Source organism: Paramormyrops kingsleyae, unplaced genomic scaffold, assembly GCF_048594095.1.
Source record: "Paramormyrops kingsleyae isolate MSU_618 unplaced genomic scaffold, PKINGS_0.4 ups27, whole genome shotgun sequence".
Lineage (NCBI taxonomy): Eukaryota > Metazoa > Chordata > Actinopteri > Osteoglossiformes > Mormyridae > Paramormyrops > Paramormyrops kingsleyae.
In genome coordinates, this window is record NW_027325965.1 from 1,140,078 (window position 1) to 1,156,598 (window position 16,521).

The 16,521-nt window shown below is 44.9% G+C and overlaps 1 protein-coding gene across 8 annotated transcripts in view; it reads left to right on the plus strand.

Moving 5' to 3' along the window:
* Window positions 1–16,521, plus strand: part of LOC140583972 (uncharacterized) — a 127,010-nt gene that overhangs the window by 103,562 nt on the left and 6,927 nt on the right. For 5 of the 8 annotated variants that reach the window (XM_072707897.1, XM_072707896.1, XM_072707889.1 and 2 more), the window contains 3 exons: window positions 10,505–11,302; window positions 12,947–13,744; window positions 15,389–16,186. Coding sequence is in view for 3 of the 8 variants with exons in the window: in XM_072707890.1 (XP_072563991.1) it covers window positions 9,820–9,907; window positions 10,505–11,280 (864 nt within the window). In the remaining 5 variants the exon portion in view is untranslated. Of the gene's footprint in view, window positions 1–9,773; window positions 9,908–10,504; window positions 11,303–12,003; window positions 12,350–12,946; window positions 13,745–14,470; window positions 14,792–15,388; window positions 16,187–16,521 lie in introns of those variants that run through there. The other 3 variants (XM_072707890.1, XM_072707893.1, XM_072707894.1) reach the window with 3 other exon arrangements.

Here is a 16,521-nt window from a genome sequence, read left to right on the forward strand (position 1 = left end):
CCGTTTATAGTGGGGTACCGCAGGGTTCAATTTTAGGACCACTATTGTTCCTAATTTACATTAATGATATTGACACGAATACATACAGTAAACTGGTTAAATTTGCAGACGACACTAAGGTGGGTGGGGTAGCAGATACTAATCTAGCAGCAGAGAGGCTCCAACGGGATCTGGATTTAATTAGCGAATGGGCTGATACTTGGCAGATGAAATTTAACACAGATAAATGTAAGGTAATCCATGCAGGGAGCAGAAATATACAGTACAGATATTTTATGGGTTCCACTGAAATAAAGGTAGCTGATTACGAGAAAGATCTCGGTATGTATGTTGATGCTTCCATGTCCCACTCTCGCCAATGTGGGGAAGCAATAAAAAAGGCGAACAGAATGTTGGGTTATATCTCTAGATGTGTGGAGTTTAAGTCAAGGGAGGTGATGTTACACTTATATAATTCCTTGGTAAGACCCCACCTAGAATACTGTGTGCAGGTTTGGTCACCATACCTCAAGAAGGACATTGCTGCCTTAGAAAAGGTGCAACGAAGAGCTACGAGAATGATTCCTGGTCTTAGAGGAATGTCTTACGAGGAGAGGTTAGCGGAACTGAATCTGTTCAGCCTTGAGCAAAGGAGACTAAGGGGGGATATGATTCAGGTCTATAAGATTCTAATGGGTCTGGATGCCGTTCAGCCAAATGACTATTTCAATATTAGTCTAAATACTAGAACTCGTGGCCATAAGTGGAAATTAGCGGGAGAACATTTTAAAACAAATTTGAGGAAGCACTTCTTTACACAGCGTGTAGTCAGAGTATGGAATAGTCTTCCTGCTATTGTAGTGGAAGCTAAAACCATGGGTTCCTTTAAATCAGAGCTAGATAAGATTTTAACAACTCTGAGCTATTAGCTAAGTTCTCCCCAAACGAGCTTGATGGGCCGAATGGCCTCCTCTCGTTTGAAAATTTCTTATGTTCTTATGTTCACACACGCAGGCACACAGACAGGTACAGACACACGCATGTACATGGGCATGCACAAGAACACAGGCAAGCGCACACACACAGGCCCACAAACACGCACGCCCACAGGTACGCACACAGGCAGGCACGCACGCAAGCACACAGGCATGCACAGTTACACTTGCACACACACACACACACACACACACACACACAGGCATGCATACAGGCACACACACACATGGACGAAGGCATGGACGCACACACAGGCACGCACGCAGACACACACAAGTACAGACACACGCATGTACACAGGAATGCACAGAAGAACACAGGCATGCGCACACACACAGGCCCACACACACGCACTGGCACGCACGCCCATAGGTACGCATACATACAGGCACACACACACAGGCACACACGCAGACACACACAGGCACGCGCGCAGACACACACAGGCACGCACGCACGCACAATTGCACGCAGGCAGGCACGCACGCACGCACAATTGCACGCAGGCAGGCACGCACACACGCAGGCACACAGACAGGTACAGACACACGCATGTACATAGGCATGCACAAGAACACAGGCAAGCGCACACACACAGGCCCACACACACTCACCCAACAATAGATATGACAAGCTTCAGTGAAGGTTCCCATGTCACACACAGGTTCAGGCTGCCTTGAATTTCAGCTAGCAGTCTGAGTACACAAATGCAAATGTGCCACGGTTCACAGGTAATTGCCGTGTTTGCACAACAAAAGCAGGAGGACAATGGGGCTGAAGGCCTGCACGGGCTTAGGAGGAGCTGTAGGGAGTTCTATGGAATTTACGGAAATCTGCGCAGGATAGTAGTTCTAGTGCAGGGATTCATAACCCCGGTTGTAAAAGGAGCAAAAATGTGAGCTGCAGCACTTCCCTTCTAATGGTGATGATCCACTTCTCTGTGCCTTCAAACTGGCTCATTTCCACCCCTTGATGGCCATATATTTGACAAGAATTATACATTAATACTTTACAACACTATAGAGAATTAAACTGTGCCTTACTGGCTCTTAAGCTCAGAATCTCTCGATTCACCTTTGGGAACAGACTGGCTCATGTGATTTGACATCTGTCACACACTGGATAACCTGTTACAGTTTTCTTCTACATATCCCATACATGGGGATGGCACAGTGGTGCAGTGGTTAGCCTCTGGGACCATCCATCCATCCATACATCCATTTTCTGAAACCGCTTCTCCTGTTCAGGGCTGCAGGGGCTCCGGAGCAGGACACAAAGCAGGAAACAACCCTGGATGGGGCGCCAACCCATCACAGAGCACATTCACCATTCACTCACACCTACAGGCAATTTGGTAACTTGAGATAGCCTCAGCATGTTTTTGGACTAGGGGGAGAAACCCCACGATGACACGGCGAGAACATGCAAACTCCACACATGGAACCCTGGCAGAAACTCAAACCCAGATCCCAGAGGTGTGAGGTGACAGTGCCAACCACCATCACCGTGCCACCCACCCCTGGGAACAAACTGAGGTTAACTGGAATTACCAAGTTGACCATAGGTGTGAATGGTGCACAAAGGCAGGCAGGCAGGCAAACAGACAGGCACACACACAGGCACGTGCGAACACAGGCAAGCACACAGGCAGGCACACACACAGGCAGGTATGCAGAGACAAAGGCACGAACGCACGCAGACATGCACATACACGAACATAGGCAGGCACACACACAGGCAGGTACGCTGAGACAAAGGCACAGACACATGCAAACACGTACACAGGCATGAATGCGCGCAGGCAGGCAGAAACGCATGCACGCACACATTAACGCACACAGACATGGACGGACACAGGCAAGCAAGCACACAGGGACGCACGCACGCACACTGGCATGCATGCACACAGGCATGGAAGCACAGAGGCACACACACGTGCACGCAAGCACACGTGCACGCAAGCACACGTGCACGCACACGTGCAGATAAGCAGGCACGAACGCACACACGTACTCAGGCACGCACACAGGCAAGCACGCGCCACGCACCTAGCCACGCAAGCACACAGGTATGCACGCACGCACACAGGCACTCCCGCACACATGCACGCAAGCACACAGGTACGCAAGCACACAGGCAGGCACGCATGCCAGCACACAGGCACAGAGACACGCACACACATAAGCACACAGGCAGGCAGGCACGCAGGCAGTCACACACACACAGGCACGCACACGTGAAGGCACATACACAGGCACGAAAGCACTCAAGCACAAAGGCACACACGCATGCAGGCATGCACACTGGCATGAATTCACACAGGCACGCACAGACACGAATGCACATAAGCACGCACACATACAGGGACGCCCACACATACACGTGAAACCACAAACGCGCACACACAGGCAGTTATGCACATAGGCATGCAAGCACACAGACACGCGCACACACAGGCACGCACACACGCATGCAAGCACACAGGCACAGAGACACGCACACACACAAGCACGAAGGCAGGCACACAGGCAAGCACGAACAAAGGCACACATGCACAAAGGCACACACGCTTGCACGTAGGCACGAACACACAGGCACGCATGCAGGCAGTCACGCACACACACATGCAGGCACGCATGCACGTACACAGGCATGCATGCATGCACACAAGCTCACAGGCAGGAATGCACACAGGCATGCACGCACATTGGCACATACACAGGCACGCACGCACATTGGCACATACACAGGCACGCATGCAGGCACACACACAGGCATGCACGCAGGCTCACAGGCATGCACATAGGGACACATGCATGTAAACACACAGGCACGCACGCAGGCTCATACACAGGCACAAAGGCACTCAAGCACAAAGGCACGCAGACACACAGGCACGCACGCACACAGGTAGGCACTTACACAGGCATACACGCATGCACACATGCTGGCAGGCAGGCATGCACACAGGTACGCACGCATGCAAGCACGCCACAGGCACGCAAGCTCACAGGCAGGTATGCACACAGGCACGCATGCACAGACATGCACTCACGCATGAAGGCAAGCACACAGGCACGTACAATAGCATGTGCACAGGCACGCACGCCGACAGAGCCACACACACACAGGCACGAATGCACTCAAGCACAAAGGCATTCACACAGGCATGCATGCACACAGAAAGGCGCTTACACACAGGCACACACGCACGCACACAGGCACGCACACAGGCAGGCATGCACACATGTGCGCACAGCGACACCCAAGCACAAAGGCATGCATGCATGCACACAGACATGCTTCAAGCAGACAGGCAAGCACACAGGCATTTACAGGCACACACGGGTATGAATGCACACAAGAACGCATGCAGGCACACACACGGGCACGAACGTACACATGCACTCAGGCACGTACACACGCAAGCAGGCATGCAGGCACACAGGCAGGCACACAAGCGACACAGGCGCGAACGCAGGCACACACGCAGACAGCCAGGTATGCACGCACACAGGCAGGCATGCAGGTACGGCCACAGGCACTCACACAGGCACACACACAGGCATGAACGCATGCACGCACTGAGGCACACACACACACACACACAGGCACGCACGCAGGTGGTCGTCTGCAGGCTTTATGGAGACTGTCCTTTCATTTAACACAAAGACCTCTAACCCATGCACGTCTAACCCCTTATCCTCCCCAGGCTGGTTGGTGGGTGGAGTTGCTGGGGAGCACTCTTTTGCTTCACCCCAGCAGATGATTTCATCCCATTTGTCCCAGGCTGCCCAATACACATCATCCGTCCAGCTAACTGCCTTGGCAATTGCCTTTCGGTTGTGTCACACGTTCAAACTGTCAGCCTGGTCAGAGGGTGATTCTGCTGGGGAGCACAGCTCTTCCTCATCTCCCCGGTCAATCACCTCTCCCCACTTGTCCCATGTTGCCCAGTACTGGTCATCACTCCAGCTGACAGCTTTCGCCATTCGTCTGATTCTGAATGAGGAAAAACAACATACAGGTAATGCAATGGAGCTGTCAGTCACTCCTGACACATGGAATACAGGTCAAGACTGATTGGCTGAAGAGTCCTCACACCTGGGTTTGAACAGCTGACCTACAGGTTATCCCAAAAACCTGCATACACACCGGCCCTTTGCGGATAAGATTGGTCACCCCTGTTTTAGGGGATAGGGTAAGGATTTTAGGGGTTTTTTTGGGGCTAGCGTTAGGGCTATCTATTAGCACTATCCTCCTGACTCTCGGGCTTTTGTTTGGTGTGCATGTGTTATTTCCTTTAGCCATTTAGGATTAGTAGGACCTCATAATCATAAAAACCAAACATTTTTTTGAACAATTAATAGTTTTAAACAAAAATGATGTCCTTATATGAGGACGTAGGGTCTCAGGAGGTTAAGGTAGCCTAACTCGACAAAGTACTGTAGCTCAACTCGACAGAACACCGGAACCATCCGCATCTGAATGTAACATGAAAGCGCAGGAAAGCACATGCAGAAAACTTAAATATCAATACGAAACTATAGCTAACTTGCACATAAAATTTTGATAGAATTAACGCAGTAGCCCGAAACAGTAAACATATTTTAATATACATGCAAGTTTGACAGATACTAAATAATAAGATCATTTATACGATAATATGGGAGCAGAAACTTAACGTACCTCGCCATCTTGGTCCAGAAATGGAAGTGAGGCTGCGTGTTTCAAACTGGCAGCGTACGTCCCACATGCCATATGATGCCTAATACGTAACCAAGCAAAGCGGCCATAATGTGATTAAATAATAACATACCAATAATTCGCGTTGTTATGTAATAATAAGAACAGAATTCTATAAGATGAATTTTAAAGATTAGTATACAACAGCATAAAAATGATGACACTGAAACTTTGATTAATCACACGATCAGCTCTGGATAATATCAAACAATGACTTAAAGAGACACGTGAAATGAAGTGATAAATACACGTGAAATATAAAGTGATATCGGTATGTCAAAACGTTATGTTACACACACCGCCCAACAATTCAAGAAGCTGTAGCTAGATTAAGGCCGTATTCACAATTTACCCGTGTGCCTTATACTGTAACCGAGCACGATTATCCCCGGCTGGTCTGCACTCTCCACATTGCACTTAATGATCCTGGCCTGAGCGATTTTTTGTGTTGAAGAGAACGAGCGAAGGGAAGTGCTGTGGCATAACTGACTGAAATTCATGATTAATGCCTTTATTTTACGGCTTATCTGGAGTCGTTTTCAGCACGATGTCACACATAGATTAATTGACTATGCAATGCAGCGATTTTTATTTATTGACATTTACCAAAGAGTTTTTGCAGACTAGCTGCATGTTATACCGCCATTGAAAAGGTACCATGCTACCGCATTTTTGAAAGCTGTTGTGTATTACATTTCATTAGTACAGGTGTTTTGACATTATAGCATACCTATCAGAATAGCACACTCTCAGTTAAAGCGCATGCGTAGAACAGAATTACATGTCCGCTAGCTCATAAATGTAGCATATTGCTGCAAGAATTTTCGACAGAAAGTAAGCAATTATGCTTTCCGGTTATTACGTGCAGTTACAGTTATAATAATAATTGATACTTTTATTGATCCCTGTGGGGAAATTGTCTTCTTTACACCTTCCTCAATTTGCTCTTTATAAATCAAGCTCTATGTGAAAGACAGTCACCTGTGTGGGCCCCCAGGAAGCTGGGTGTTAAGGGCCTTGCTAAAGGACGTGCTGAGGTTGGGTTTGGACCGGTGACCTTCTGATTACAGGCACAAGGACTTAGCCCATGTACTGAGCCACCCCCCCCCCCCCCCCAGTTGTGTATTAGTAGCATTTATGATGTTTCTCTAATGTGAGCTAGTACATAACCCAGCTAGTACCAACCGTTGCAACAATACTCTAGTTTTCTGTCATACTCATTGTTTTATTTTCTTGCATTGTCCATTTTTGTTCATAGTCTTTAATATTCCAAATAACGACAATTTCAGATAACTACTGGAACAATGAGTTCTGGAGGGGAGCAAGCGCCGTTACATGCTATAGATATGTTGATCTGATACCTTTCCGTATCAGATTGTTACCACTGTTAAAAACCACAGGTATTTTATTCTGATTGTATGTATTTCCTTATTAGGGCACATTAGTTACTCCTGTTAAAAAATCAGTTTATTCTGACATTGTAAATTTCCTGAAGAGTTTACCCTCTTTAAAATGATGGAGTTCCACTTGTGCCAAAAATATGCTGATATGCATATGAGCTTTCCGTTTCTGCCAAAAATATGTAAACAGCACACAGTCCATGTCGGCTGAGCATGTGACAAAGCATTTGTCTGTGACGACACTATTTTGTCAATGAGTTTGTCTGTGGAGCCCCTGAAGGAACCAAAAGGTGTCTGCTAATTAGATACCCAGGAATAAACTGTGTGGCCCCTGCCCAAGCATTGCTGCCCAAACAGCAGTCTCCTCCTTATGCCGCCGAGGGAGGAGTAGCAACTGGTTCCCCTGCCCCTTCCCCTCTCCCCCCTGCAGATGAGGATCATAACCATTCAGCGCCCGACTCCACCTCCTTATCAGTGACGACGTGCCGCGGTCAAAAACTCAGGCAGTAGGACGAGGCAGAAAAAATTCTTGCCCCTATGTTGTTATTTACAAATCCTCAAGAGGGAGATAACTTTGGTCATCTGACACTGTAGATGAAGGAGTTGAAGGACATTGTCAGTGACCTGCTGGATCCCAGGCAGAACAGACCTCGCTATGTGGCAGCCCTTCTGATACAGGTCGCCCCGCACATGGACTGGATGATGATGCATCAGTTTAAGCAGGAGCCTAGTAAATCCTGCGAGTGCTACACCGAACGACTGATGGCAGCTTTCTCCAACTACAGTGGGATGGACCGCCCAGCGAACCAAGAGTGTATGTGATGTAAAATACACTAAGAGAGCTCAGTTCCTTTAAAGAGAGGTACTTACAATACTCTGTATTAGTTTTCGTGAGCTGTCCTCTTAAAAAGTACAACACCAGTGCTCCATATTCAAATTGTCCCATGAAAAACTACAACCTCCAAACATCAAACTACATGCTTCTATGTCACCTACACTTCAGACTTCATCCTCAAAATCAAAGCAGTATTAACACAAGCAACATCCATCACTTAAAGCCAATATAAGTCTGCTACAACTGGACTAATTTGTTTATCTAAGCAAAACAAACATTTTATGTTCAAGTTTTCTTAAAACTACTGAAACAAATAAATGGCTGCCCTACAGTTCCGCTGTTTTGTTTGTCACCCTGAATTATGTCCTTCATAGTGTGGAAAAAACCGAAGGCTGAGGAATGTTACGTAACACAGCTAGAATGCAATAACTCTCTCTGGTGTAATTCACTGTGTGGTCTTAAGTGTGGTGTCTTCTTCATAACACTCCCTAACTCTTGTATTCATGACCATGAGATAGGGTGGGCTGCTTTTCTTCCTTGCTTTGGCTAGTATTCCTCCCTTTCCTCCCCAGCCTTGGTTGGTGGTTCAGGCAGCATCACCTTGTTTTAGTAGACCCAGGTGCCATACATTTTGAAAGTAGGCTCAAGTGCACAAAATGTTCTAGCAGAAGTCTTAGACAAACTCTGAATTACAAAGTAATCTGACTCCTTCTGAAGCTGTGAGAAATTGTTCATCTGTATTTGCTGCATTGTCACTTGTTGATCTGCGTGTGCCCTGCTCCAGCAGTAAAGGGGAGATCGCGTGCAGAGCTGGTTTTCTGTAGGTCTGAGTAAAAATAAAATATCCTCTTCATACAGGAACCAAGTCTATGGCTGGAAATTTCTGCAACAGAGCCATTTAGTTATTTCTAGAAAAACATATAGAGCCAATGAAGGAACCTGAAGTCATAGTAACACAGGTCACTGTCCGTGGTGCTGAATTCTCTACTAGATGGGCTGGTGCTGAATGAATAGGACAGCTGGCCAACGTGTCTGTGTTCTTCCACTGACTGGCACCCTGACAACGAGGGGGAAAAATTCATACAGTAAATTAGTTAACAATAATTAGTAATCACGTATAGTTCGAATTTATCATGATGTAAAATTCAAAAACCATTTCTGACTATTAATCTGCACATTTTAATAATTTAATTAATATTACCTAATTTGTTTATCATTTTCTGCAATCACTGTGCGTTAAAGCAAGTTTTAAAACTAGCTGTGAAATTGTTGATGCTGTTGTTGATCTGAATGTTGCTGCCGGATCCTTAAGATACGTCTTCATACAGATGAGTGAGGGGATGGATGCACTATTCTATGGAGGCCTCTGAAGAGAAAAAATTATCCCAATTTTATATTGAGAGGGATGGTTAATTCCATTTTAATGCAGACTGCGTTAAAAGTCCCTGTTCTGCCGTTGATCTTTTGCATGCATGCTATCATGTATTAGTTTACTCTGTATTTTGATCACATGTCAAACTAAAGAATTTTTGGTCGTATTTTTGTTCCTAATTTTGAAGTAATTGTAAAATAAAAATGTTGTTCTTTTCCGCCGCCATGCTTCGTCTTACTTGTGAAGGTTATGCTTGCATTGAACTTGCTTTGTAGACAGTAAGATCCTGCCGGCATTAATTCTCCACTGTGTGGTAATTTTGAGAAATTGCGCACGTTTCTTATCCCGTCAGAATCGGTAAAACTAACGCCATGCGAATGTGTCTTAGCGCAGAGTTTAGAATATTTACGGTTTCCGGTCAATGAAGGCAGTTTGAAATAAAACAAAAACGTTTAAACTTTCTGGATGCGCAAACTCTCGCTCTTGGCAAGATGGTGCAGATAGTCGAGATAAAGGACTGTTATTCGATGAGATTTCGAATCCATCACTCCTTAAACATGGAGAACATGGATCCAGAAGGTATTAATGATTATAATGATTAAATGATAATAAAGTTGTAGCTCCTGGTATGTGACAAACGAAATGAACGGCCAAGTCTGCATTGACCTAATGCTTGTTAGTTTTGAGGTAAAGCTGATAAGTAACACATTTGGTTTTCGAGGTAAAATAACCGACCGGTTGAATAATTCAACTTTTATCTACAGAAATGAATGTATTTTGAACTGCAAACGGATACATTGGAAGCGGAGTTTTAAAATGAGAAAATGTAACGATGTGATAGGAAATGCCGTTCGTTATACTCCCCTTCTGTCTCCCATTCTTGCTCATCTTGTTTAAATAATAAGAAAATGAAAAGCAAGATCACTGTTAGTGACAAAAGTGCAGGACTAAATGTGTTTCATTTAATATTTATTCATTTGGATATGTGTGAGAGTAAGCGTATGCATGGATGTTGTCTTCTGGTTTAGCTTTCTTAGCTTTATCAGTAATTCACATTATTTCATTTATCTGACAATCTGAAGCCCATGGACTCATTTTAAACGGATTTTGTAGTAGAGTATTTATCCAGGTATTGTCATGTTCTTATATATCTCTCTGTGTTCCATTTTGTCCCAGTTCATGAGTTTTTGGAGGACAAGTTCATCTCCATTCTGGTCGTGAACTTCGAGAGGAGCCCACTGACCATGGAGAACTTGCAGTCTCTGGCCCTCAGTGTCCCTTCATTTTATTGGCGGCTCACTGGGGAGGAGTTGGATCCCAGCCTATTGCACGTAGCAACTGCACGGCTGCAAGTGGTACATCATGGTACAAAGACTGGTGTCCAGCATGGGGATGGAGAATCACCAGCTGAGGAGGATGACCATTACGGACAGGAGCTGCCATCACCCAGCTCTAGAAGGGAGGCTTCCCCTGCAGCTCCAGCATCCACGACTGAGGATGCTAATGGTCTTCCTGAGGCTCTCCCCTTGGCCTGGGGTGAAGATGAGCCCTCATCTCCATCCTTATCTGTGGCTTCTGACACTCAACCTGGAAGTCAGATTGAGCCAGAACAGGCTGAGCCCTCCAGCTCCACCTTCTGGATCCCTGTGGGCCCTAACAGCACGTGGCAGCAGCTTGAGATCGAAGGCCGCAACTACCTGCGGAAGCTGGATGAGCTCAGCATCCCCGAGGGACTCTGGGGCATTACGGACTACGGTGATGACCACACCGTGGTCATGTCCGTGCATGTCTCCGTGCATGTGAGCAGTTCTCTGCGAACATGGGGCGTGAGGCAGGAGGAGAGGCCTCCTCAGAGGCCCGCTGGCACCAGTCAGAGGAAGCGCAAGGCCGAGCCCGACGACACCAGCGGCTCAAGTTCTCCTCCACCGCACAAGAGGCCCATGCGCTTCTGACTGGATTCCATGTTTTTACGCTGTAAGTTACATTTTTATTTCAACATAATTAGAAGATCCCGCAGGAAAATATTAGTCAGTTACTTAATAAATGACCAAAAAGTAGTTGAATAGGACAGCTGGCCAACGTGTCTGTGTGCTTCCACTGACTGGCACCCTGACATATAATGATTTTTAACAACGAGGGGGAAAAATTCATACAGTAAATTAGTTAACATTAATTAGTAATCAAGTATAGTTCTCATTTATCATAATGTAAAATTCAATAACCTTTTCTGACTATTAATCTGCACAATTTAATAATTTAATTAATATTACCTAATTTGTTTATCATTTTCTGCAATCACTGTGCGTTTAAGCAAGTTTTAAAACTAGCTGTGAAATTGTTGATGCTGTTGTTGATCTGAATGTTGCTGACAGAGCCTTAGGATACGTCTCTATACACATGAGTGAGGGGATGGATGCACTATTCTATGGAGGCCTCTGAAGAGAAAAAAATTATCCCAATTTTATATTGAGAGGGATGGTTAATTCCTTTTTAATGCAGACAACGTTAAAAGTCCCTGTTCTGCCGTTGATCTTTTGCATGCATGCTATCATGTATTAGTTTACTTTGTATTTTGATCACATGTCAAACTAAAGAATTTTTGGTTGTATTTTTGTTCCTAATTTTGAAGTAATTGTAAAATAAAAATGTTGTTCTTTTCCGCCGCCATGCTTCGTCTTACTTGTGAAGGTTATGCTTGCATTGAACTTGCTTTGTAGACAGTAAGATCCTGCCGGCATTAATTCTCCACTGTGTGGTAATTTTGAGAAATTGCGCACGTTTCTTATCCCGTCAGAATCGGTAAAACTAACGCCATGCGAATGTGTCTTAGCGCAGTGTTTAAAATATTTACGGTTTCCGGTCAATGAAGGCAGTTTGAAATAAAACAAAAACGGTTAAACTTTCTGGATGCGCAAACTCTCGCTCTTGGCAAAATGGTGCAGATAGTTGAGATAAAGGACTGTTACTCGATGAGATTTCGAATCCATCACTCCTTAAACGTGGAGAACATGGATCCAGAAGGTATTAATGATTATAGTGATTAAATGATAATAAAGTTGTAGCTCCCGGTATGTGACAGACGAAATGAACGGCCAAGTCTGCATTGGCCTAATGCTTGTTAGTTTTGAGGTAAAGCTGATAAGTAACACCTTTGGTTTTCGAGGTAAAATAACCGACCTGTTGAATAATTCAACTTTTATCTACAGAAACAAATGTATTTTGAACTGCAAACGGATACATTGGAAGCAGAGTTTTAAAATGAGAAAATGTAACGATGTGATAGGAAATGCCGTTCGTTATACTCCCCTTCTGTCTCCCATTCTTGCTCATCTTGTTTAAATAATAAGAAAATGAAAAGCAAGATCACTGTTAGTGACAAAAGTGCAGGACTAAATGTGTTTCATTTAATATTTATTCATTTGGATATGTGTGAGAGTAAGCGTATGCATGGATGTTGTCTTCTGGTTTAGCTTTCTTAGCTTTATCGGTAATTCACATTATTTCATTTATCTGACAATCTGAAGCCCATGGACTCATTTTAAACTGATTTTGTAGTAGAGTATTTATCCAGTTATTGTCATGTTCTTATATATCTCTCTGTGTTCCATTTTGTCCCAGTTCATGAGTTTGTGGAGGACAAGTTCATCTCCATTCTGGTCGTGAACTTCGAGAGGAGCCCACTGACCATGGAGAACTTGCAGTCTCTGGCCCTCAGTGTCCCTTCATTTTATTGGCGGCTCACTGGGGAGGAGTTGGATCCCAGCCTATTGCACGTAGCAACTGCATGGCTGCAAGTGGTACATCATGGTACAGAGACTGGTGTCCAGCATGGGGATGGAGAATCACCAGCTGAGGAGGATGACCATTACGGACAGGAGCTGCCATCACCCAGCTCTAGAAGGGAGGCTTCCCCTGCAGCTCCAGCATCCACGACTGAGGATGCTAATGGGCTTCCTGAGGCTCTCCCCTTGGCCTGGGGTGAAGATGAGCCCTCATCTCCATCATTATCTGTGGCTTCTGACACTCAACCTGGAAGTCAGATTGAGCCAGAACATGCTGAGCCCTCCAGCTCCACCTTCTGGATCCTTGTGGGCCCTAACAGCACATGGCAGCAGCTTGAGATCGAAGGCCGCAACTACCTGCGGAAGCTGGATGAGCTCAGCATCCCCGAGGGACTCTGGAGCATTATGGACTACGGTGATGATCACACCGTGGTCATGTCCGTGCATGTCTCCGTGCATGTGAGCAGTTCTCTGCGAACATGGGGCGTGAGGCAGGAGGAGAGGCCTCCTCAGAGGCCCGCTGGCACCAGTCAGAGGAAGCGCAAGGCCGAGCCCGACGACACCAGCGGCTCAAGTTCTCCTCCACCGCACAAGAGGCCCATGCGCTTCTGACTTGATTCCATGTTTTTACGCTGTAAGTTACATTTTTATTTCAACATAATTAGAAGATCCCGCAGGAAAATATTAGTCAGTTACTTAATAAATGACCAAAAAGTAGTTGAATAGGACAGCTGGCCAACGTGTCTGTGTGCTTCCACTGACTGGCACCCTGACATATAATGATTTTTAACAACGAGGGGGAAAAATTCATACAGTACATTAGTTAACAATAATTAGTAATCACCTATAGTTCTCATTTATCATAATGTAAAATTGAAAAACCTTTTCTGACTATTAATCTGCACAATTTAATAATTTAATTAATAGTACCTAATTTGTTTATCATTTTCTGCAATCACTGTGCGTTTAAGCAAGTTTTAAAACTAGCTGTGAAATTGTTGATGCTGTTGTTGATCTGAATGTTGCTGACAGAGCCTTAGGATACGTCTCTATACACATGAGTGAGGGGATGGATGCACTATTCTATGGAGGCCTCTGAAGAGAAAAAAATTATCCCAATTTTATATTGAGAGGGATGGTTAATTCCTTTTTAATGCAGACAACGTTAAAAGTCCCTGTTCTGCCGTTGATCTTTTGCATGCATGCTATCATGTATTAGTTTACTTTGTATTTTGATCACATGTCAAACTAAAGAATTTTTGGTTGTATTTTTGTTCCTAATTTTGAAGTAATTGTAAAATAAAAATGTTGTTCTTTTCCGCCGCCATGCTTCGTCTTACTTGTGAAGGTTATGCTTGCATTGAACTTGCTTTGTAGACAGTAAGATCCTGCCGGCATTAATTCTCCACTGTGTGGTAATTTTGAGAAATTGCGCACGTTTCTTATCCCGTCAGAATCGGTAAAACTAACGCCATGCGAATGTGTCTTAGCGCAGTGTTTAAAATATTTACGGTTTCCGGTCAATGAAGGCAGTTTGAAATAAAACAAAAACGGTTAAACTTTCTGGATGCACAAACTCTCGCTCTTGGCAAAATGGTGCAGATAGTTGAGATAAAGGACTGTTACTCGATGAGATTTCGAATCCATCACTCCTTAAACGTGGAGAACATGGATCCAGAAGGTATTAATGATTATAGTGATTAAATGATAATAAAGTTGTAGCTCCCGGTATGTGACAGACGAAATGAACGGCCAAGTCTGCATTGGCCTAATGCTTGTTAGTTTTGAGGTAAAGCTGATAAGTAACACATTTGGTTTTCGAGGTAAAATAACCGACCGGTTGAATAATTCAACTTTTATCTACAGAAATGAATGTATTTAGAACTGCAAACGGATACATTGGAAGCGGAGTTTTAAAATGAGAAAATGTAACGATGTGATAGGAAATGCCGTTCGTTATACTCCCCTTCTGTCTCCCATTCTTGCTCATCTTGTTTAAATAATAAGAAAATGAAAAGCAAGATCACTGTTAGTGACAAAAGTGCAGGACTAAATGTGTTTCATTTAATATTTATTCATTTGGATATGTGTCAGAGTAAGCGTATGCATGGATCTTGTCTTCTGGTTTAGCTTTCTTAGCTTTATCGGTAATTCACATTATTTAATTTATCTGACAATCTGAAGCCCATGGACTCATTTTAAACTGATTTTGTAGTAGAGTATTTATCCAGGTATTGTCATGTTCTTATATATCTCTCTGTGTTCCATTTTGTCCCAGTTCATGAGTTTGTGGAGGACAAGTTCATCTCCATTCTGGTCGTGAACTTCGAGAGGAGCCCACTGACCATGGAGAACTTGCAGTCTCTGGCCCTCAGTGTCCCTTCATTTTATTGGCGGCTCACTGGGGAGGAGTTGGATCCCAGCCTATTGCACATAGCAACTGCACGGCTGCAAGTGGTACATCATGGTACAGAGACTGGTGTCCAGCATGGGGATGGAGAATCACCAGCTGAGGAGGATGACCATTACGGACAGGAGCTGCCATCACCCAGCTCTAGAAGGGAGGCTTCCCCTGCAGCTCCAGCATCCACGACTGAGGATGCTAATGGGCTTCCTGAGGCTCTCCCCTTGGCCTGGGGTGAAGATGAGCCCTCATCTCCATCCTTATCTGTGGCTTCTGACACTCAACCTGGAAGTCAGATTGAGCCAGAACATGCTGAGCCCTCCAGCTCCACCTTCTGGATCCTTGTGGGCCCTAACAGCACGTGGCAGCAGCTTGAGATCGAAGGCCGCAACTACCTGCGGAAGCTGGATGAGCTCAGCATCCCCGAGGGACTCTGGGGCATTACGGACTACGGTGATGACCACACCGTGGTCATGTCCGTGCATGTCCCCGTGCATGTGAGCAGTTCTCTGCGAACATGGGGCATGAGGCAGGAGGAGAGGCCTCCTCAGAGGCCCGCTGGCACCAGTCAGAGGAAGCGCAAGGCCGAGCCCGACGACAACAGCGGCTCAAGTTCTCCTCCACCGCACAAGAGGCCCATGCGCTTCTGACTGGATTCCATGTTTTTACGCTGTAAGTTACATTTTTATTTCAACATAATTAGAAGATCCCGCAGGAAAATATTAGTCATTTACTTAATAAATGACCAAAAAGTAGTTGAATAGGACAGCTGGCCAACGTGTCTGTGTGCTTCCACTGACTGGCACCCTGACATATAATGATTTTTAACAACGAGGGGGAAAAATTCATACAGTAAATTAGTTAACAATAATTAGTAATCACGTATAGTTCTCATTTATCATAATGTAAAATTCAATAACCTTTTCTGTCTATTAATCTGCACAATTTAATAATTTAATTAATATTACCTAATTTGTTTATCATTTTCTGCAATCACTGTGCGTTTA